At 36.8% G+C, this 20,641-nt stretch overlaps 3 protein-coding genes across 6 annotated transcripts in view; 1 reads left to right on the top strand and 2 right to left on the bottom strand.

Annotated features, from left to right (window-relative positions):
* Positions 1 to 4,529, bottom strand: part of LOC149651103 (DNA polymerase beta-like) — a 61,784-nt gene extending 57,255 nt beyond the window's left edge. The window contains exons 1-2 of the mRNA XM_089847901.1: positions 4,392 to 4,529; positions 4,211 to 4,295 (exon numbers count right to left, since the gene is read on the bottom strand). Of these exons, the coding sequence (XP_089704027.1) occupies positions 4,211 to 4,286 (76 nt within the window). The 5' untranslated portion in view covers positions 4,287 to 4,295; positions 4,392 to 4,529. The remainder of the gene's footprint in view (positions 1 to 4,210; positions 4,296 to 4,391) is intronic.
* A 941-nt stretch (positions 4,530 to 5,470) lies between these two features.
* LOC149651102 (uncharacterized) lies at positions 5,471 to 8,587 on the top strand. Its single transcript, XM_089847900.1, has 2 exons — positions 5,471 to 6,166; positions 7,050 to 8,587. Exons 1-2 carry the CDS (start codon positions 5,815 to 5,817, stop codon positions 8,570 to 8,572), a joined length of 1,875 nt encoding a protein of 624 aa, XP_089704026.1. The 5' UTR covers positions 5,471 to 5,814; the 3' UTR covers positions 8,573 to 8,587.
* A 1,197-nt stretch (positions 8,588 to 9,784) lies between these two features.
* The window catches only part of LOC149651101 (calpain-9-like), a 28,161-nt gene continuing 17,304 nt past the window's right edge, over positions 9,785 to 20,641 (bottom strand). The window contains exons 1-19 of one of the 4 annotated variants that reach the window (XM_089847896.1): positions 17,058 to 17,201; positions 15,858 to 16,269; positions 15,090 to 15,159; positions 14,685 to 14,937; positions 13,622 to 13,796; positions 13,428 to 13,502; positions 12,920 to 13,080; positions 12,531 to 12,703; positions 12,317 to 12,468; positions 12,039 to 12,244; positions 11,330 to 11,408; positions 11,199 to 11,234; positions 10,765 to 10,849; positions 10,622 to 10,686; positions 10,481 to 10,549; positions 10,341 to 10,419; positions 10,172 to 10,285; positions 10,031 to 10,086; positions 9,785 to 9,968 (exon numbers count right to left, since the gene is read on the bottom strand). In XM_089847896.1, coding sequence (XP_089704022.1) covers positions 9,942 to 9,968; positions 10,031 to 10,086; positions 10,172 to 10,285; positions 10,341 to 10,419; positions 10,481 to 10,549; positions 10,622 to 10,686; positions 10,765 to 10,849; positions 11,199 to 11,234; positions 11,330 to 11,408; positions 12,039 to 12,244; positions 12,317 to 12,468; positions 12,531 to 12,703; positions 12,920 to 13,080; positions 13,428 to 13,502; positions 13,622 to 13,796; positions 14,685 to 14,937; positions 15,090 to 15,159; positions 15,858 to 16,145 — 2,163 coding nt within the window. In that variant the 5' untranslated portion in view covers positions 16,146 to 16,269; positions 17,058 to 17,201 and the 3' untranslated portion in view covers positions 9,785 to 9,941. Of the gene's footprint in view, positions 9,969 to 10,030; positions 10,087 to 10,171; positions 10,286 to 10,340; positions 10,420 to 10,480; positions 10,550 to 10,621; positions 10,687 to 10,764; positions 10,850 to 11,198; positions 11,235 to 11,329; positions 11,409 to 12,038; positions 12,245 to 12,316; positions 12,469 to 12,530; positions 12,704 to 12,919; positions 13,081 to 13,427; positions 13,503 to 13,621; positions 13,797 to 14,684; positions 14,938 to 15,089; positions 15,160 to 15,857; positions 16,270 to 17,057; positions 17,202 to 20,641 lie in introns of those variants that run through there. The other 3 variants (XM_089847897.1, XM_089847895.1, XM_089847898.1) reach the window with 3 other exon arrangements.

The raw sequence follows: 20,641 nt of genomic DNA, 5'->3' as shown, positions 1-20,641 counted from the left end.
ACCGGTGCAGTGTAAACACTCGAAAAGTGATTAAATATTTTGGATAATCGTTGAATTAGTGTATGCATTATATAATATTTATAATATAAATTTTTAAAACAGATGTTGAAGAATTTGTGCTAACATTTCAGGTAAGTACTAATTTGGTTTTCATTTTAAATTGAATTAAATTCAAGGTGTTAAACAAAGTTTGAAAAGCTGCTTAATTTTAATATTTATTTATTTCTAGCCTAAAACCTGGCTGGCTTACAACACTCGGTATTATACGTACACCAATCTTTAATTTGCAATATACAATTTTAAGTAATTCATTTCACTAAAATGTAATCCTTTCTAATATTTGTTCCTGACTTAAAATCTCCAAAGCGATATAATTCATTGAATATATTTCGATAGCTTTGTTTCTAAACTAGAGCGTCGAGAGTTCCTTAATTACAATTGTTAATATTCAGAAAATTATGCAAAACAAGTGCCTATATAAATTGCTAACAAGAGTCCATTCGATTGTTTCAAAAGGAATGGGACAACAACAAGTATAAATGTAATTATAATAATAAGTTTCGTTTCGGCTATACGATCTCGTATTAATCTTTTAAGACAAACAGTACTATTCGCTCGAATGCTTCCGCGTCATCTATCCCACTCTTTGGTGATGACATAATTAAACAGTTGCTAAGGTCATCCTTTAAAATCGTGGTTTATACAAAACTGACAGAGACCTCTAGAATTATAAATTTCTAAAAGTCTCGATGAAGTTACCTAAGGAGCCATGGATAAATTTAGGCTTTCCTTATGTATGTTGTTATTGAGTACACACAGAACGAAGATAGGCCTAAGTTCATAAGATATGTTCCATAAGTATGACACAACCTATGCTTCGTAATGCTATAGAGACAGCTCGAGCTAGTTACTAGAGAACGACAAGCGAGAATAGCAGACTACACTCGGTGGTTAATTTTGCAGGACTTCCAGGATTTCCATCTTTATATTTAGTTTGAATTACTAAGCCTTTGACAGCACCTCACCAGGCGTCGCTTTACGTTAATCTATGATCTACTTCATGACAAACTGTAGTTTGTAACCAGTGACAAACTTATGTATGGAACATATCCTATGAACTTATGGTACGAAACGGTTGGTTCAATATTAATCCACTACAAAAGTCTACCTTAGGGAGGTTTTAATTAATTTGTAGTGTCTGTAATAAAATTAATTATTACACTCGCGTCTGATAATATCTTGGAGAGATGCACAATCTTCGGAAATACACTTAATTATTTTAGCATCAGGTGTTACAAAGGAAGAATTCCCGGTCATTGGCTCATTACTCGCTTTCGTATCGCTACGTCCAAGTATAATTGTTTTAACCAAGAGCTCAAAGACGTGGATGGATCATTATGGAATGTACAATACATATATGGGAATAGTTACTTATCTTTCCACTTGGTCGAACAACTAGTGGGTTTTAGTTAGGCCTAAACTTACAACGCGTGAAAAGAGTTCTTTCGAGAAATTCAGCGAAGCTATTTCTTTCATTGTCAATGCCTTTCTTTTTATTTCTTGAAAAGTCCTGCAGTCAACTTTTTAAGTTTAGTTCCACGTCTAACTTTCACGAATTGAAACTTTTGAGTTCTATCATAGCCCCATAATGTATAAGTAAAGGTCTTAGTGTCAGCGTTGTCCATGGGACTATGTCCTTCTACGACGAGAAGGATTCGTGCTCTTAACAAATTTACTTTAGACGCGTGTTTACGGAGAGTATGATAGGTTTATGGTTTATATATACCGGCGCCAAGAACAGTCTGCGCGGAAGTTGGGGTGTTGAATGACTTGTAGACATGGCCTACCTTAAAAGTGATTTTTCACGTCAAGTTAACTTGGACCATTTCCAACCCAGTTCTCGCATCCCATTTTTCACCGAGCTCAAAGTAACTACTTGGGAAAAAAGTAGGGACCAATGTTTCTAATAACCGAGGGGCTAATCACTATCGTAGTTCCTGTACATCGATTAAAAATTAAGATTAATGACTGCCAAGCTTAGGCCTTTTAAAGATTTCAAAGAAATATACAGCGTGTATAGTAACTGACCCCTCGAAATTATAAAAAATCAATAGGATCGAATCTAGAACACATACTTTAGCTAAGAGCTAGAAAATTTGAGATATTTTTCAAAATGTATAGTAGGCCTACCTGCCTCTTTTATCTTATACAATTTCTCTAATAAATTAAATTTCTTTTGTTTCAACAAACGTTGGAAATAAGACATTTGTATAAGTGGTATCGACCCGGTATATCGAACACCGATTTGATTATACTGGTTTTCAGAATGGGTACGGTTTACAAATGGAACGTACTAGGCCTAAACCACTAAAGTATTAGGCCTATCTTGGCCAGTATCTTATTGGAAAACCGTAACAGTAACTGTTTTCCCTTTCGAAGCTAAATATTTATGGGCAACTTTTGTGGATCAATTGGCAAGAGCCTACTATGCACAAGTCCTAAACACGTGGTCTTAACCAAGACTTAACGCAAGCATTTCACCACTAAGATGTGTCCAAACCTATCTATTAACTCTGTCTCCGGTTTCCACAGCCGGTTTATTTCATAAATCAACAATTATTTTACCGCTTTCTCAAGACAGATTAAAGAAAAAATCTCCAATACCAGTAAATGGAATAAACGAGCCTATACTGCCTTATTGAAAGTCAATAAGGTTTTTCCAATTTTGTATCAGAAATATTTCTAGAGTCGTCATGAAAGGCAGGCATTCTGGGATTGCAAAGTCTATTTCCAAAGCTCATCTTAACGAAACCAAGTCTAAAAAGCGTAAAGAATACAGAAGCACATTTTGACAAAAAAACTGGTGATGAAATTTATCAGCGGAAGAAATCTAAGCCTAGGATATTGGAAGTAACCTTTCAATACCCTTAGTATCTTTTCTATATAAATTTTCCATCTTCGGCTTCAACTACATTTTTACTCTTATCATGGAGGAGAAATGGAGATGAAAATACGGGAACGTTTCTAGTATGACTTAGACTCTAACCTCCAACAGCGGGAGGATGTGGAGGTTGGAAGCCCTCGAATTTTTACCACTAGTCGGATGGGTATAGAAAGAGCACCCTCTTTGCCTCTCCATGTATTTATCCTCCATGCTCTCGGTCTCTTTCAAGGAATATAGATAGATATTTTTGACTTTTCTTTATAAAACGAAGTTCGTTTTTGTAACAAAATTGCTTTAGATACGAGAATTGAAACTCAGATCATTTATATTTGGGGGAGGGGAGTGAAAAATAGACTAAAATACGTCAATTATTTTTTGATCGATAAGATTAAAGTTTTAGGCCGAGTTTTATGTCCATAAAAATTACCACGTACTTTATTTTTAGGCCTCGATGACGTTGGCCTATTTTACAAAAATTATGGTTGAAAATGTAGGTGCCAAGATTTTTAGATTGATTAGCTCATGTTAATGGCAAATCAATTGCAAAAGCAAACTGTACATGTCCATACTGTCCAAAAGTTACAAGAAGAAGGCAACGAAACCTAAACCTAACCCTAAAGAAATCAGAACTATACCTTACTAAGTAACCTTCGACGAAATGTGGACGCTGAGGAGTCAGGTTACCGATTTACTCCTCGGTCGAACCCAACCTAACCCAAGCAACCAACAAATCAATAATGTCCCAAAATAAACTAAACCCCATAACGATACCAATTAGATGGTCTAGGTGAAAGATCATCAATATCAAGTTGGTCACTTCAAGCCGCCAATTCAATAATCTTGTTAACTTCAACGTCGAGGAAACACTCGGGTACCACAGATTGTTCTGTACTAGGTCCATAGTTAGCTGGAAAGCTGAACCCGTGCTTGTAGGCAAGGCTTAAATTCCACGTTGACCCGTTAAAATACGCGTGACTCACTAATGAAGTCGTACTCAAGAAATGCAGTAGAAAATAGTGCCTAACGTTCGCGGAAGGTTACACTATGACCTTCAATCACGCCCCCAATAAAATAAGACCTATTTTAAAATGCCTAATTCATCTCGTGTTTGATCCAACTGAACCTTTATGAGCAAAGAATATGTAGGGAAAAGTCACGTGACGTTTCAATAAGTTCTTAAAAACTTTCACAAGGCAAGTTTAGCCCTAACCTTAGTTCAACAGGTACTACTGCGCATGTAGGTTCAGTCTCCATGATTCTACTCACGCATTGAAACTTTGCAGGCCCAACTAAATTTACAGGCGTAATGTACAAATTTGGCCATCAGTTGACTCGGGAACATATTTAACGCCTAAGAAAGTTTAAAGATGGAATTGTGTTGTAGTGCTGAAATGTCTAGTACCTTTACATCACCACCATAGTGGCAAGCTTATAACGACCCACTTACCCCAGTATAAGATCATGGAAAACTAAGATAGCTTTTCATACGTTCTCAGGTTACAGAAGTATTCTTGAACTTCATGAATATATGCTAATTTTTTTGACCTACTGAACTCGTTATTGAGTCGTAATAGAATTTATTTCTCTATTCTGCCTACATTTTTTTACAAAAGTTGTTGTGTATTATAGCATATATTGTAGAAGCAACTATCCTAATGGAAAACTCCTCCGTTTCTTCAGAGCAATTCATATGTGGTTGATCTTCGCCTAGCGAGTTTTTGATTCAACGATAAGAAGTAAAATATTATTCCCCAAAAACTCTTCCTCCATGAGATACATCGAGTTTCGAGAATGATAAAAAATATTCTATGAAAAAAGGGGAGATATGCTTAGTAAGACATTTTATCCACGTTTGCCTTTCTGGAAATCTGCACTTGAGTTGTAGTTTTATGCTAATTTATTGAGACGAGAGTTTTGGATATTTCAGCTTTTGATGATGCATATATATTTTATATATATATTATATGTACTGCATATATATATACAGCAATCTCCATTAAAACTTAGGTTAATTTAGATATGAGATAGTTTTAGAGGCTGTAAAGAGCAGTGTTAATAAATGGTCATTAATGGGCATCATTTTTAAATCCGTATACCTATGAAAAGTTTCCGTAATATGATTTGAAATTTCTTCTTTAATGAAGCATTTCTCGAATAATTTTGTCGAAAATTTCTTTGCATATTTAATGACCTACTTTTCACGAAAGAAAATTTGAAAATATTTTGAAACTACCCAGTTTCTACACGTTTAAAGGGAGTATAACCCATAAACAATGTGTTTTTATGTTCTCTTTACCCAAACTGCATATATTTATACCGAAAAGAGGGGTACGGGGGCAATGACTGTACTGATACTCTTCAGTATTATCAGAAGTGAAGTGGTACGGTGAAGTTTGACAGCGCTATCAAAGTTCTTAACAAAGCTTTAGCTAGCTCTATGTCGGGTGGGCGAAAGAGGGGGCGATATATGACGTTCCTGGTATGCCCCACCCGACTTTAGCCCACCCCGAAGCTAGGAGGTTATATACAATAAGTAAAACGGGGACGAAATAGCGGGGTGTATAGACGAGTGCATTTTTCTATCTAAGGGGAGAGAGAGAGAGTGGTTTGTGAATAGTCGAGGGTAGGCCGACGCCCACCGAGCTACGATTCAGACTTCCTGTCGCCCACCGAACCACCTTCCCCACTGGCGTTTTACTACGTTTAACTCTACTTCGTTCTTCTAGCCCTCCCAAATCCCCCACGCCACGGAGAGTTTCGGGGCGCCAGACCAGAATATTTCGCACGTTAGACGTTCGCGGTTGTTTATTAGGTTAGCGTTAACCAGTTCTGGTTAAAAACTTACTATCGCTCAAGTTAACGAACGTTCGATGGAAATGAACTCTAAACGAGTCTTGTCTAGTACAAAAGACGACCCAGTGGCCTTACCAAAATCAAAGAAAAAGAAACAAAGTGGGTACGTTGTATTCGAAAACCAATATCTAACTATTACGAATCAGGGCAGTACAACGGCGGACGCTCTAGCTTTGTCAAGATTGAGCGCCAGAGCCGAGTCTGACGACGTTTCGACCGTTTGCTACGAAGTCAGCGCCGAAACTGATCTAGTAGTAGGAGCTTCTAGCAAAGAAGGCGCTCTCAAACAACCGGAAAACGTAGAGAGCGTTTCCTCCTTAACTCCAGAGTTGTACGAATACTTTGCCAACAACAAAGATCCGCCACCAGGTAATTTACTTCTAGTTTTTACATACTTTACAACTGTACTATTGCTTTAGAAAGAGAGATAAAACGGGGCTAACAGTAAAGGGGGAAGTGATGAGAGATAATGAAAGAATGTTTCCTTTCTCAAAAACAAAAAATATGTATATCAGAAAAACATCTATAACACTTGTGTATCACTTTCATATATAGTATGTAGTGTACAGTGAAATGTGGGGCAAAGCTACGCACTTAGGCAGAGTTTATCTTACATTTAACGCGCGTATTTCCCCAAAAATGCATCATTACCGGTGTCAAATGGCAGTACAGAAGAACCTTTTTCTAATTTATGCTTCTTTAAATGTTGTTTTCTTTTGCTGTGCTGAAGTTTTTAATACACAAATAATATTTAACGGCTACACGTGTGCCTTCTAAAGGTGCAGTTCTCGAGTTTCGAAGAAATGAAAAAACTGGTTGTTTGTTCATTCCTAGTGGGTGGTAGTTGCAAACGAATAAGACGAACAACAAAACATAGAGACTTTTACCCCTCTCTTTTACCAACCCTACCCAATTTTCGCCGCTTGGGGGAGCGTTTGAATCTCTTAAGGTCCTAAGGGATTATATACGTGAGGGATGGGCAGGGTACGTTTTCGGAGTTTGGGGTTTCAATGGCCTGGCCTCAGTCATGCATCTCTCGATGCCCTTCTGAACTAGGGTGGGAGATAGAATACCACCCCTTTTCAATTCGGATGATGCAGATGGTTTCCCAAAAGGCTATCAACCGTGAAACATAGGGAAAAGATTGGACAGAAGTTAAAGTTTTTTGACTTTTATAAAATGGGAAATATTGTGGCTTTCCAAGTCAGTCAGAACTGATTTTCGTAACGAAAAGTCTCTCAATTAATTACAGGACCGCCTGACATATCCCAAAACGTCTACCATGGCCCTTGTCAACCCACAAACGTCGTATTCCCTTTGCGATCCTTCGGCAAAGACTCCCGTGCCTTTAAACAAGAATGGTACTTACGCCATACCTGGCTCGAGTACAGTTTCGAAGCCGACGCCGCCTTCTGTTTCGCTTGCCGTTTTTTCGCCATGCCAGGTCAAAACGCCAAAGGATCTGCCTTCACCACAGCCGGCTTTCGAAACTGGAAAAGAGCTATGGAAGGAAAGTCTGGTTTACGTCAACACGGTCGCAGTGAATTCCATCAACGATGTTTTGAAAGATGGATGGCGTTCAATCAGTTTAATCCTCAAGTACAAATGGTCATAGCTCAATCTACAGCCGCCCCTATTGCCAATACGGAAGTGTCCACGTGGAAAAGATCATCCGTGACACCACTAATGTGGAATAAGCAGTCGGAACCCAAGAAAAAAGTGGAAGACTATTGCCGCTTCTTGAAAACTTTGATTGAATCGATTCGTTTCGGAACCCAAATAGAAACAATACAATTCAAGGAAGATTTCTTCAAACACCAAATGAATTATTTTAAGAATTTAGTTTCTTTGGTTGCTAAAGTTGACGAAACTGTCAATAGGATAGTCAAAACTGGAATTAACGAAACCGTCCTTGTCGAGCTTATTGGAGTTATGGCCGATTCGGTAAAGTCGGACATAGGCCAAAGTATTAAACGGAAAACCAACTTTTCCCTAGTGTTCTTGGAATGTAGAGACAAAAATGACCATCCAGTCGTTGCATTTGTAGCTCGTTACTTTCAAGATGACTCTGTCGTCGAAGCATTCCTCGGTTTTCATCAACTACAATCAGCTACGGAAGAAGATATTCTTCGTTTTCTGAACGACTCCCTCCATGAAGGGGGCATCGATATGAAAAATTGTATTGGTCAAACGTACGACCTCGCTCCGTCCTTATCGAATTACTTACCCAAACTCACCGAAATGATATCTCAAATCGCGCCTCAAGCGTTGTGTTACCATTCCAATTATAGGAACATTGACAATCTGTTAATGGACGCGGTAAGAAAAGTCCATAGCTTCACGCATTTCCTTCCACTGCTGAAAAGCATAGTTGCCTTCTTCGAATCCTGCCCAGTTGCCAAAAATTTGTTAGAACAAGCTCAATTACGTCACTACCCAGATGACGAACCAAAATCGCTTATCAAGTACCCTGACCAAGAACCTGGTTCGTACCTAACTCATTCCTGCGTCGCTTTGAAAAGTTCTTTCAATGCCATTGTCGAAGTCTTGGTCGAAGTTGCCAGAAACTACTCCGCGGAAAATAGTAGCTTGAAAGCTAGAAGCGTACTTGGCCTTATGAATTTAGATTTTCTATTTAGCGTCGCGTTAGCGTCAAAAATATACGAAGAGTTAAGGCTCGTTTTCATAGGCGCGAGTTGCGTGAAAATTTTGAGCGAAAGCGGAAACGTTCGAAAAAAATACATTACCGCGCGTATTCAAGCTCGTGAAGCGTGAGCGTTTTCGAATTTTCTAGCTTCTATGAAAACGAGCCTTTATATTTTCTGATTGATTATCTTCAAGACGAAGATAAAGATATGAGTAACGTGTTCGATTTACTTAACGTGGCCAACTCTACTTTAGTCGGCATCAAAACGGAAGAAGTCTTTCAAAGTTTGATGACCGAAGCGACGTCTTTAGCCTTAATCAAAAATAAAGCCTGCGAAGCTGGGAAATTACGTAGCGAAATCAGTCCCGTCCGTCTCAAAACCGAATCAGATTCCTCCGTGAGCAGTCGTGAAAGCATATTTAACCTGTATATAGATTGCGTTCTCTCGGAACTGAACCAAAGGTACAATGAAGAAACGCAGTCGCTCATACACGCTTCCGATTCCTTTAATCCCAAGAGCGCCAATTTTTTACAATACAACATGATGGAAGGCATCGCCGAATGGTACAACGCCAACGAATCGGACCTAGAAAACGAGCTCAAACAACTTCAAAGGTTCTTAGATCGTCAGAAAGAAAAGGGCGATTCTCCGACGACTCTCGATGAGATGGTGAAACACTTGGTCCCTTTTCAGGAAGCCTTCTACGAGTCATTCAAACTACTTCAAACGGTGGTGACGTTAGCGCCCGAGACTGGACCATCGAATCAGCACGAATCTCTTTGCTTTAGAATTAAAGAATTCTTCAAAAGAATTGCCGCTGAGGAGGAAATGTCAAATTCGGCCTTTTTAACCCTCGAAAATGAGAGGCTGGGTAACATAAGTTCCGACGTACTAATTAACCGCTTCAAACTGAAACACGCAAATAGAATTTACAAGTTTTCCTAAAGTAGGAAATACTTACCTTTTCTCCTGCGAAAAGCTTAATTGGGGAGAAATATAATCTCATTCCTCAAATATCGAGTGCCTATGACTATGACGTTATTAAAATGAAGTATTAAACATTTTATATTATCTTTCCACGAAGTTTTTCATTTGTAATTATGGGAAATATTAGTTTCAATGGAATTAACGCTTTTGGTAGTATGCAGCTAAATTTCTCGCGTAGGGGACATACTTTCCATAGGGCTCAAGATATTATCAGACTAAGGGCGATATACATCGACAGAATACGAGGTAAGTAAGAGAACTTTGGTCGCTTCCAGGTTGCTGAAAGACAACGTATCTATCCCGGAACGCCTTGCAATGTTTCTATTTTCTTCAAACATTGATTTTATAAGCGTAAATATGATAATTTTTTTATAATTTAAAACAAATATTAGTTTATATTCCATCTTTCTATAAGCGCCTCGTATTTACAAGTACAATTAATATAATTTAAATTGTACGACAGATGAATTATTTTTTTTATTATGAGCGTCAGTTCGATGAATAATTTTCTAAGAATATATCGTCATTAATATAATCTGAAATAAATTTAAACATAAAATAGAGATAAAATGTTTAAATATTCATAATAACAACAAACCTCTTCTAAGGATAGCCTATTTTCTTTCATTTTCTTCTCAGCAGCTCGGTACCTTTCTAAAAGAGAAAAAAAAAATTAAGTTGTGTCAGTCACAAAGATGGGAACCCGAGAAACGTCCTTAACATCTGCGTAAATTCTCACCGTGGGCTAGGTTTAGTTTCACGAGAGCCAAGAAAAAATCCTCCATTTTAATACTGCTATTCTTAACATAACGTATAACGATGCATTCTAGTACTTTGTTGCTGGTACTAATTCCTGTTAGAATTAAGGGTTAGTTTTGATTTTATAAAACACTTTTTAATAAGCTTACCAGCATCCCAAAATAGGGACCTTAGATGATAACTACTAGTTTTTCCACTGTGACTCTGGTCGTATTTTATAAATATTGTCTACAAAATAAAATTACAAAATATAAGTTTATCTTAAAACCCAAAATAAATCATTTCCTACCTTCCATCTTTGCAATATCGTCATTAGAGCTTGTAGGTCATGAGCCGTTATTCTGCCAGCAATGCTAGGCTGTTATTGGCTAGTTAAGTCTAATTTCAATTTAATTTTAATGTTTAGCATAGTTCTTTTGAAAAAGGATACATCTTTCAACATAAGTAAACAACGAGACAGTTCAAACGTTGGCTTCTCCGATAATATTTTCAGTTCTGAAAGATCAATTAAATACGAAGGCGTTAAGTTAATTTTATTTAATTTAATATTAATTTTAATTTTAATATACTTACGTCTCCAACACATCTTCAATACTTTCAGCAAAAGTCGAGCGTCCAATTCAGCGGGAATTTGGAAAGGGTCGGGAGAAGAGCATACCTAAGAATAAACGGGGAAAATACTATTAGTGACCTTTATTAAACATTCATGGACGTGGTCGGGGTCAAAGGTTAATCTAATTAATTTCCAATGTAGCTACGCTACTTTTAGATTCGTCCTAAATGGGGTTGCATTATTAAATTCCGCCCAACGTTCGCTCGACTAATACAAAAATAAATATACTCTCTATTTTATTTAATTAATTGAAATTGAAGTCATACTAAAATAAGTAATGAGGTGGTTCATTAGTCCTTTCATACTCGTATATGTTAAATTTTCGTTCCATGGTTCATACGATTAATTAGTTCTGACAGTCCATGAAAAGAATTTGTAAAACGTTTTTAATTACCTTTTGAAGAATCTTTGATAAAACGAAACGGGTATTCTGAAAGTTAAAAGGAAGTAAAAATATGTAAATTCTACTAATGTGTCCTTAATTAGAAATCATTGAAGATAATTAATAGAAATTCGATCGGTTACTTTTACATTTAATGTTCCTACGTCTCCATTACGAACGTAAATGACGTCCTGAAATAGCGTATTGTCCTCATTCACTTCCCTGCAAATATAAATAGAACTTCCATTTTAATAAAATTCAAGTTCAGATTCATTATACACATTCTTAACCCAAATAAACTTTTGAGAATAATGGTATTGAAATTCATTACAAGGAGAACTATACAACTTTATAAGGAGAGCTTTCAAAATTCTAAGCAGATAGTAATAAATTTGCATATAAGCAGAAGGGGATAATTCAAGAAGGGTGACACTCTGTATCCTTGCTCTCCTGCTCATCAAACTTCAGGGTGAACTCTATAACTGTTTGGTACTAAATCCTCACAATCAACCCACAAACCTTGATTGTCTTGACGTGGGACAAAAACACACAAGCGCATGCGCCTTGGCTAATAGACTAACGATAAGGGAACTATTTATGGCGTATGTGATTCGGTTTAGTAACCTTGCTCCAAATGTAAAGTGATGTTGGGAAGAATCATGCTACAATTACCCCGCTTTGTGCGGTACACCTCTCTCGAAGAAGAGTATTATATACTTCTGATGTAAGCTGGCATAGCAATTTCAGAGTTTGAAACAAATTGGATATATCTTACTGTACAATACACTTAATAGGAAGTGATATTTCGTAGGGAAGTAGGCTTTGTTTTGATTCAAAATCAATAGCACTTACCATATTTTACACTGTTCATCAATCAATATCCTCAATAAAAAAACCGTCTCGCAATTGGCGTCTTTCGTGCAAGGTAAAACGACATAATCCCCAGGCGGAAGGGTAAAAAAGGTAACAGTTTCTCTTGACGGCGTGAAGACTGTCAAATCTAATGGTTGATTAGACGTAATAAATTCCAAAGAAAGTCTCGATACATTCGGAGGAACCTAAATATTGTAATTGATGAATAATATTAGGTTTAAATTTAGGGGGGACTCAGGTGATATTTCAGGACTTACTTCGTAGATAATAAACCCAATCGGGAAGAGCGATGATTTTTTATTGTTGGGTTGATTTGTATATTGCTGAGTCACGGCGATAACCATGTGACATTTCTTGGCACTGCTCTTTGGTATATGAATGTGAAATTGAGGATTCGAAGGCACAGATTCTGTTAAATGCGAGGAATGATTTAGGATAACGTTTAAAATGTTAATACGTTAGATGACGTACCGGGATTCTTAGGTCCACCACCAGCGTTATAGCCCCTTCGAAATCGTCTCTTTGCCAAAACGGCTCTCCAAGGTCTTTTGTTATGCAAAGCGGGTTCCCTCGTCCAATCATCCGGACCAATATGCAAGAGATCGAGATGAGTAAAACTTTTCATAAAATCGTCGAAGGACATCCTTAATCGATAAGAATCAATCATCCAATTAAACCGCAGAAAATAAACAGGAAACGAATAAAAATATATCATAAGGTCATTAACACGTCTATCGCGTAAAGTCTAGAGCTCTCCTTTATAATTATTAATTATCGTATTATGCTAATGTGTTTTTCCTAATTACGAGAAAAGGACGAGACTGGAAAACATTTATATATTTTTTTTGTTCTTGACGTACCAAAATTCTCCTTCGTTCCGCACTCTTAAATTAAGGTCTTTGTCTCTCCTAGGCAGGGAATCCCACTCCCAGGACCTCTCACTCCAAGGACCATTCCATTCGCCTTTACCAGCGGGATTCCTCAGTCGGATAAGTGGAATTTCACCAAACCGGTTCCGTACCTTTTAATGAAATAATAATAATGATAAAAAAAAATGTAATAAAACTTTCGAAATGAGAAGATTCCCTAAACGGCGACTTGTAACAAAACAAAAGAGTCATTGATAAACAAGGAAGATGACTGAATTAAAAACCGGTATGACGCTTCGCTATCACGGATGCTAAGCTAAGAATTTTCTTTTACCTGGTTCCCTCTAAAGGGCAGGCAGACATATTAGCTTAATATACTAAGCATTAGCTAAATGGCTTATTAGATAATATCTATTTATGCGGTTGGGGTTAAAAGCCATTTCTACGGTCTAAGGACTTGGATATTCAGAAGGGAAATTAGGACGAGGTTAAAACTTACCCATGCTAATCCCGTAATGCTGTAAGCGTGTCTCGTTAGCAAACCATTTGGCAGACGCGTGGTTTTCTTGCTCTCCTGTTTTGAAGGAACAAAGAAAGCTTTTTTGTGAAAAGGAGAAGGGATCGACTACGTCCATTATCAAAACAAAAGAGATCCGTTGTTTGTCTTTATTTTTAAAGCGGTGGTTTACTTACGTGAACTATTCCTGCGGCTAACAACGTGGAGCTGGGAACAGCGCTATTGATCATTTGGAACAACACGTGGTGGTCGTGCTTCGGGAGATGAAAACTTTGAGCAATTCCACCAGTTAGATCTTGTAGGGCCCGGGCAACGCTACCTTTTTCGAGCATGTGGTAGCCACCGTAAAGTCTACGGTAGAAACAAATTGGTTCAACATCAATTATTGAATTAGTCCAGCATTAAACCCATCAGTGAACAAAATGATGGTTAGTGGTTCATAAATCGTAAATTACTTTACAACAAATAAGCTCTAAGGACCTTTCTTTAGGTAAAAATCGATGGTGAAACTTGGGAATTAGAGCTTTAACCCCGAAACGAGCCTAGGGCCTTAAAATTTCATTTTCTATGGCTATAGAGTTGTATGAACCTAGTTCGTGGGTGTTTTCACTTTTTTTTCTCTTACACAAGGAAGGCTTCAATTGAAAAGAAAAGAAAAACAGTGGTTACGGATGGCATCACCAGTTTCATAGTGTTCTAGGTCTCCAGGGACAAAAATGTAATTATTATTTTTTTTACTCTAGCTAGACTTTTGTTCAGCTGAATTTTCGACGGAAGGAAAACGGTGTCAGCAGTTAATGGAACAATCTAAAGTTGCGCGCGAATTTGCAACCAGTAAACACGCTGTCATTTTTAACGAAAGATACTTATGAAGATTTTTTTCTTCCAAACATTATCTCATTAAATGTTATTCAAGCGAGGCGTAGTGGGTTCATGGGTTAAAGCTCTTGGGCAAAGAAATTCTCGTGGGTTTTAAAGCTCGCGCAATAGACCATTTTGACGCAAAGAGAAAATTCTCTTTCACGTAGCTTCCTGTTTACTAAGATAAGAGTGGTAGAAGAGAAGGTTTCCAAGTCTATCCCGTTTTATCATTGAAGTAGTCTATTTTTAATTGGATAACTTCTTAATATTATAATTATTAATAGGAATTCCCATAACGCGGTGACGTCAAAGTAAGAGTGTTTTTCAAAAAGGTCAATGTTTACATTTGAGAAATTTATCTTTAGAATTTTGACTTACTTAGCGTAGGCCTTTTCCAGTAGGGCAGACCAGAACTCGTTCGGGTCGGAAGAGTGAAGACAAACGAGTCGACCTTTGAAAGAAGGCAAACGATCGTCGATGACCACCTCCGTCCATTCCCCGAATGTCCAGAAACGGAAACGAAAGATACCGCAATAATCGCCGCTAAATGTCTGATCGGGCGGAACGACTCGGTCCAGGAACTTCGGGGTGAGAGTTAGGCAAGATATGGCAGCGAGAAGATAGTGATCGCCTAAAAAAAGCGAAACCCGGAAAAAATAAACAGTTTTGAGCATCGCATCAGTGAGACAAAGCCTGCCTGATAATCTTAGAATTCACGCATTAGTGAAAGCCATTTCATTATAATTCAAAAATTCAAGATAAACATAACGGTTTGATACGTACCGTGACCACCTTGTTCAACGTCAAATTTTGTCGTATCGGTCGAAATAAACTTAGGGCGACTGCTAAGTTCCTGAAATGAAACGATTACTCATCATTAAAACAACTTCAAATATACGAAAATATCTTAAAAGTAAAAGATGAAAGTATACTTAAATTACAATAGCGTATTGATTTAAAATAACTTGTTTTTAAAGTTATAATTTATCGATTATTAATTCTCATCTAGACAACACTGCTGATTGTGTTTATTCCCATTATATTATAGCATAATTATCTTCAAAAATTTATTCATTCACACAAGGGCTATTTTTCTACCAGATTAACACCGAGGTTCCAATGATAAAAATAAATATATTCAGAACTAACAACATTTTATATCCGAAGTACCAAGCTAAAATAGGAAAAGGAAGTGTTTATGGCGTACTTTTCCTCAACCAGTTTATCTTAGTTGACCATCAGTGATCAATTTCACCTTCCGAAATCAGCAGTGCTTTAGAAATCAGAAGTAACATGCACCTATCGCTTCTGAAAATTTATTTCCTATACACTAAATCCCTTGGAGAGTTTCTCTAAATTCTGACACAAGTTCAAGAAACTCAAAAAAAAAAAAAAAAAACCAAAGTTTCAAGAAAGTCAAGGCCATAGTGATTATTTATCTAAGAACATTTTTTGAAGTTTTTCTCTCGAATCCAAAGTAAGATTAAAACATAACATTGATTAGGAATGAGAAAAACGCAACTAAATGATAGAAACCCCCTAAGGACTTACGTGAGGTCTCATCCATATTACCGGAATCGAGGTTTTCTGCTTCATACCAAAGCACAATCGATTTCCTGGTAAAAATTCCAAATCTTCGAAAAGCAAACCACGTTCGCGACATAATCTCTTCAAGTAGAAATAATTCAAGTGTCCTTTAGCTCCTTGACTCAATCGGCCATCACTAATTTCGGACGATATCGACTGGGAAAAACCGGACCTTTCTTCTACCGCCGTATGGTCTGGCGTAATTGTGTTGGGTCGACCGATTGTACTGGAGTAGGGTCGTGACCTCGGCATGATGACCTTGACCAACCACAGACACTAACATGGCAATTTCATCAACAGCTGCACTTCACTAACTCCTTCCGGCGAGTTTCCATAATGACTTTCTTCGTTGGTGGGTGATACCTTTCAAACAAATCTGCGAATAGAAAGTAGTTGAATTTTTACAAAGGGTGTTCTTTCAAAACGTTAAGCAACAAAGGCACCTTGCGTCAGGGTGCTTTTGTTAAAATCTAATGACGCGATAAATGTTGCAAATTATTTAAATTTGAGGGAAACTTCCTTGGGACCGTACCCTTATTAAATTAAGACTTGGATTTTTTTCAAAAGGACAATTAAGTTAGTACGTGGTAGTAATTTTCAACATATGATTCAATGCTTTATTATGCATTGAATTGTAAAGGCGTTTAATCGTGAATCGCCTTATAAATATTTTCAACCATAAGTTCATAAGATATGGTCCAAAGTTTGTCACTGGTAAATGAGACCTTGTCATGAAATGACCTAGGTGGAACGTTATAGATTCTCGTAAAGCGACGCCTGGTGAGGCGCTGTCAAAGGCTTAGTACAAACTAAATAGGAAGATGGACTGCAATAGTTTGTCGTTCTCGAACTAGCTATCAGTAATTCTCTAGCAGAACTTATCTTATAAACTTATGGGATAACCAAAACATTATGTATTGACTTCCGCAGATTATATGAAATATGTTATATATTAAATCATAAATCAATATTATAAAGATGCGTAAGACATTCATTACACCATGCAATATAATTATAATCACATTCTAATTTAACCACATGTGGCTTGGCAATTTTTTTGCGTAAGTTTTTAATCTAAAACGCAATTTTCTTAGAGAAAGATGACTGAAATTGAAAATTGAAACAGGTTTCTTTACGCGGGAGGCAAGTGAGAATGTATAATACCATCAAAGACGACCCATGGTACGGCTAGGCCATTAAAAGCTGCTCCCCAAACATTTTTCTATCATTTAGAAGTATTTGGTAAAGGTTCCTTTCTCGTTTAGTTTCTTCCTTGGCCTTTTCAAAGAATACTATCTTCCCCTCTAGCCCTGGAAAAAAGGAAGTCAATGGCCTTGGAGATACCAATGGATAGCATCGGCATTTTCCGTCCTGCTTGGACGATTTCGGCAAAGATCGAAAGTTAGCTCTTAATTTCGCCCTACCCTACCCTATACCACCATCAAAGAGAACATAAATTTGTTGCCCTTGAAGAAACTCTCGCTTGCAAGAATCTAAAGTTTCCCTAAAGCATTATAAAAATCCAACGGATGTAAGAGGGGTTATTGAAAACAGTGGTGATGGGCCTCCTGAAAGACTTCTCAATTATACAAGCGCTAAGTCACAATCAATTGACAGGATCAGTTGGGCCATTTCCAAGGGCTGTTTTACATAACACTCGCGGACAGACGGAGTTGACGTAAACCGTAAAGGCTAACGTAGTGTATGGAAAACACTATATTGACGGTTCATCGCTCAAAAGCGCCATCCATCAATAAATTACTTAATTCAAAAGTGACTTATAGTTAAACGGGTTAAAGGGGCGAGATACGATAATTTGGAGTTAAGGATATGTAATGACAGTCCCTTTGTCCATAAAGGGTAGACGTATCTGAGGTAAATTGGATAGCGCATCGCATCGACCGTTATATAATGTTGATGAAGTAAATATAGTATGCGCAATTTGCATAAGAAGTTCGTCTTAAATTAATTTATATTTCTGCCACTTTTTTTATTCAAACCTATTTTAAACAATCAATGCAATTTTGGGCAAACACGTAATAAAGTTTAATTGGTTTTGAGGACTGATGCAAAATTTTGGATTCTACCCAATTATAAAATAATATCAAATTTGCAAAAGCATAAATTATTCTAACGTTCCATTTTCAAAACCTATTTTTTAAGACCATAAATCATAAAGTGAAGTTTTGCAAATTCGCCACTATTCTTGTCACTGTAGCGGAACAGGTCAAATTCCTAAAAGACAATAAAAAAGGTCGCGAATACGGTAAATTAGCTTCTGAAGCTATAACCTGGAAGACTCACTTTCCCTCTAGCGGTTTGAATTCTTCAAGAAAAAAAAAATAAATAAAACAATTTTATTCGATCCCATAAAACTTAGTTAGGTCTCTAACCTCCATCGGCGATAAAAACCAGTCTTCTAATATTTCCAAATTTGAACCTCACGGAACACGACCAAATAGTACTAATTTTTTTACGATTTTTTCTTTAAATTTATATACTTAAAGTTAACGGAAAATAGGCGGGTTATTCTATTTCCTTTCTTTTATAACTGTTGGTAACTTTGTGGAAATGAAATTATTCCGTCGTAAAACGCGAAGAGACAATTGATTGAAATACGTTTGACGTATCAAGGTATAGAAGAACGAGGAAATAGTCTTGTAACGCGGCCTATAGTCGAAGACAATGCTTTTTTTCGGCACCCCACAGTCTGGTGGTGGGCGAGATTCCAGGAATTGGAACGACATAAATAAGGATTGAAATAGTGCTCTTGTTCTCTGGACTAGACAACAAGACGTATTTAGGAACCGCTATTAATTCTAACCCCTCTATTAACGGTGACTAGTCTTATTTCTTTTATGGCTGTTATTTAGTTCGCGATGTAACTATTTTCGATCTGTTCATTTGAAAAACAATTACACGTTGATACCTTTCGATGAATTACATTACATAAATCAAAATTTCACAAGTATTTTTTATTAATCCAGCTTAATTATACTCAAATGTATTAAATGCCGTTCAAGTTAAGAAACATTTCTAACTTTTCTAAAAGTGAACTACTTTTTCTAACAAGGGCAAAATGTTTTTGGATAATATATTCATTTCTTTCATTAAAAAAAGCATTTTTGCTTAGAATTAAAGCTATATTGTCCTTCAGTACAGTATTTTTATCCATAATATGAACTATTCTTTCCATTAGAATATTTATTACATCCTTAAATACTTTAACTTTCCCTTTAATTCCATACAGTCTTTCAAACTGATGAGCTAGTTTCCCCATTAGTGCAGATTTCTGTAGCGTTAGGTCAGATAATTGATGCATAAGTTCACTCCTTTCCTCGGTAAGTATAGCCATTTCTTTGAAGAGCGTAGATATTTGACCAATTAGTACGCAAATACGAGACCTCAAGCCAAATAATTCTAAAGTCGGCCTGGACATTGTGTTCAAAAGTAGATCTAATCGTTCCATAGGATTAATAACTTCTTCCATATATATAAGTACTTGAACCGAGGGTATATCTAATAGTGACATTTGTGCATCTACTTGTGACAAGAACACGGCTATCTGTTCTATTAGTTCATCTAGTTGTTCCATAGGTACGGCTGTATCTTCTAAAACTACGGCTGCATCTTGTAAAATTACGGCTAAGGCTTCAGCGGATATCATAACTCCTCCCATGACAACAGCTACACAAAAATAATTCTATTATCTTGGTTTTTAAAATGCAATTAAATACTTTTAGATAAGTTTGTAATGTTAATTAAGCTTAAATTTCAACTTTATCTATGAAGAGAACTGGAAATTTTAAATGTTTCGAAGAACATGGTTAAAAGAGTATTTGAAATACGTCACAGTCATGTGACTGAGGAAACACTCGGTTCTATTGACTAATTTTCTTGGATTGAATTTAAGTCAATTTAAAATTGCATTAAATTCATCTATGTCTAATTTAATATTGCTCCATGGTTGCAGATTGCTAGCAACAAATGTAAAACAGCATTACTTTGTTTTATTTCGAAAACTACCACTGAAATCATGCCAACAAGTTGGACTAGGTTTCCACTACCACTCTATATATGTTGCGTCTTTGTATCTCGGGGTCACGTGGTGCCACAACTACCTGTGACGTATTTCAAATAATATTTACCCACCCGCTGATACCTTCTTTACAGTCAATTTAAAAGCACGTCACTCGAAATAGAAGACCCTTCAAAAGGTTATTAACTTTGTTTGCAAAACATTCTCCACAAGCGGTAGTGGTAGTAGCTAAATTACTATTTGATTATAAACCAGAACATATCCGTAAAGAAACAAGCGCGTCCAAGAGATCGTAGACCTTTCGAGGTCTGCAGTCGAACTAGGCCTATATGGATTTGGTTGGTACACCATTGGGGTATTGTATACGAGAAAGAAGATTAACTATTTGATCAATCGCTTCACGGAAGAATGGTTTCTGTTCTTATTAACTTCGTTTTGCGAGATCTCTAAGAATAGGCAAACACAGTGCGAGCAAGTTACCTTCTCTAATGAATTAAAAAGGGTTTAGTGAAAAAAGGAAACTAAATCTAGAATCGATTTACACACGCTTTGTAGAATAAAAAGAAAAGAAAACAAGTTAAGAATACATTATCATAAATTATCTCTGAACAATTGATTGGGTTTGGTTCTTCAAATTTGCTCATGTTTACGCCGTGAACTAAGGATTTAAATGGATTATTTAAAGATTGTAAAGTCTATGGTAAGTAAG

This window comes from Phalangium opilio, unplaced genomic scaffold (assembly GCF_054372755.1).
Source record: "Phalangium opilio isolate 3A_F unplaced genomic scaffold, DU_Popi_V2 ptg000082l_1, whole genome shotgun sequence".
Lineage (NCBI taxonomy): Eukaryota > Metazoa > Arthropoda > Arachnida > Opiliones > Phalangiidae > Phalangium > Phalangium opilio.
The sequence above is the reverse complement of the archived record's forward strand: the minus strand, read 5'-3'. Positions and strand labels throughout refer to the sequence as shown.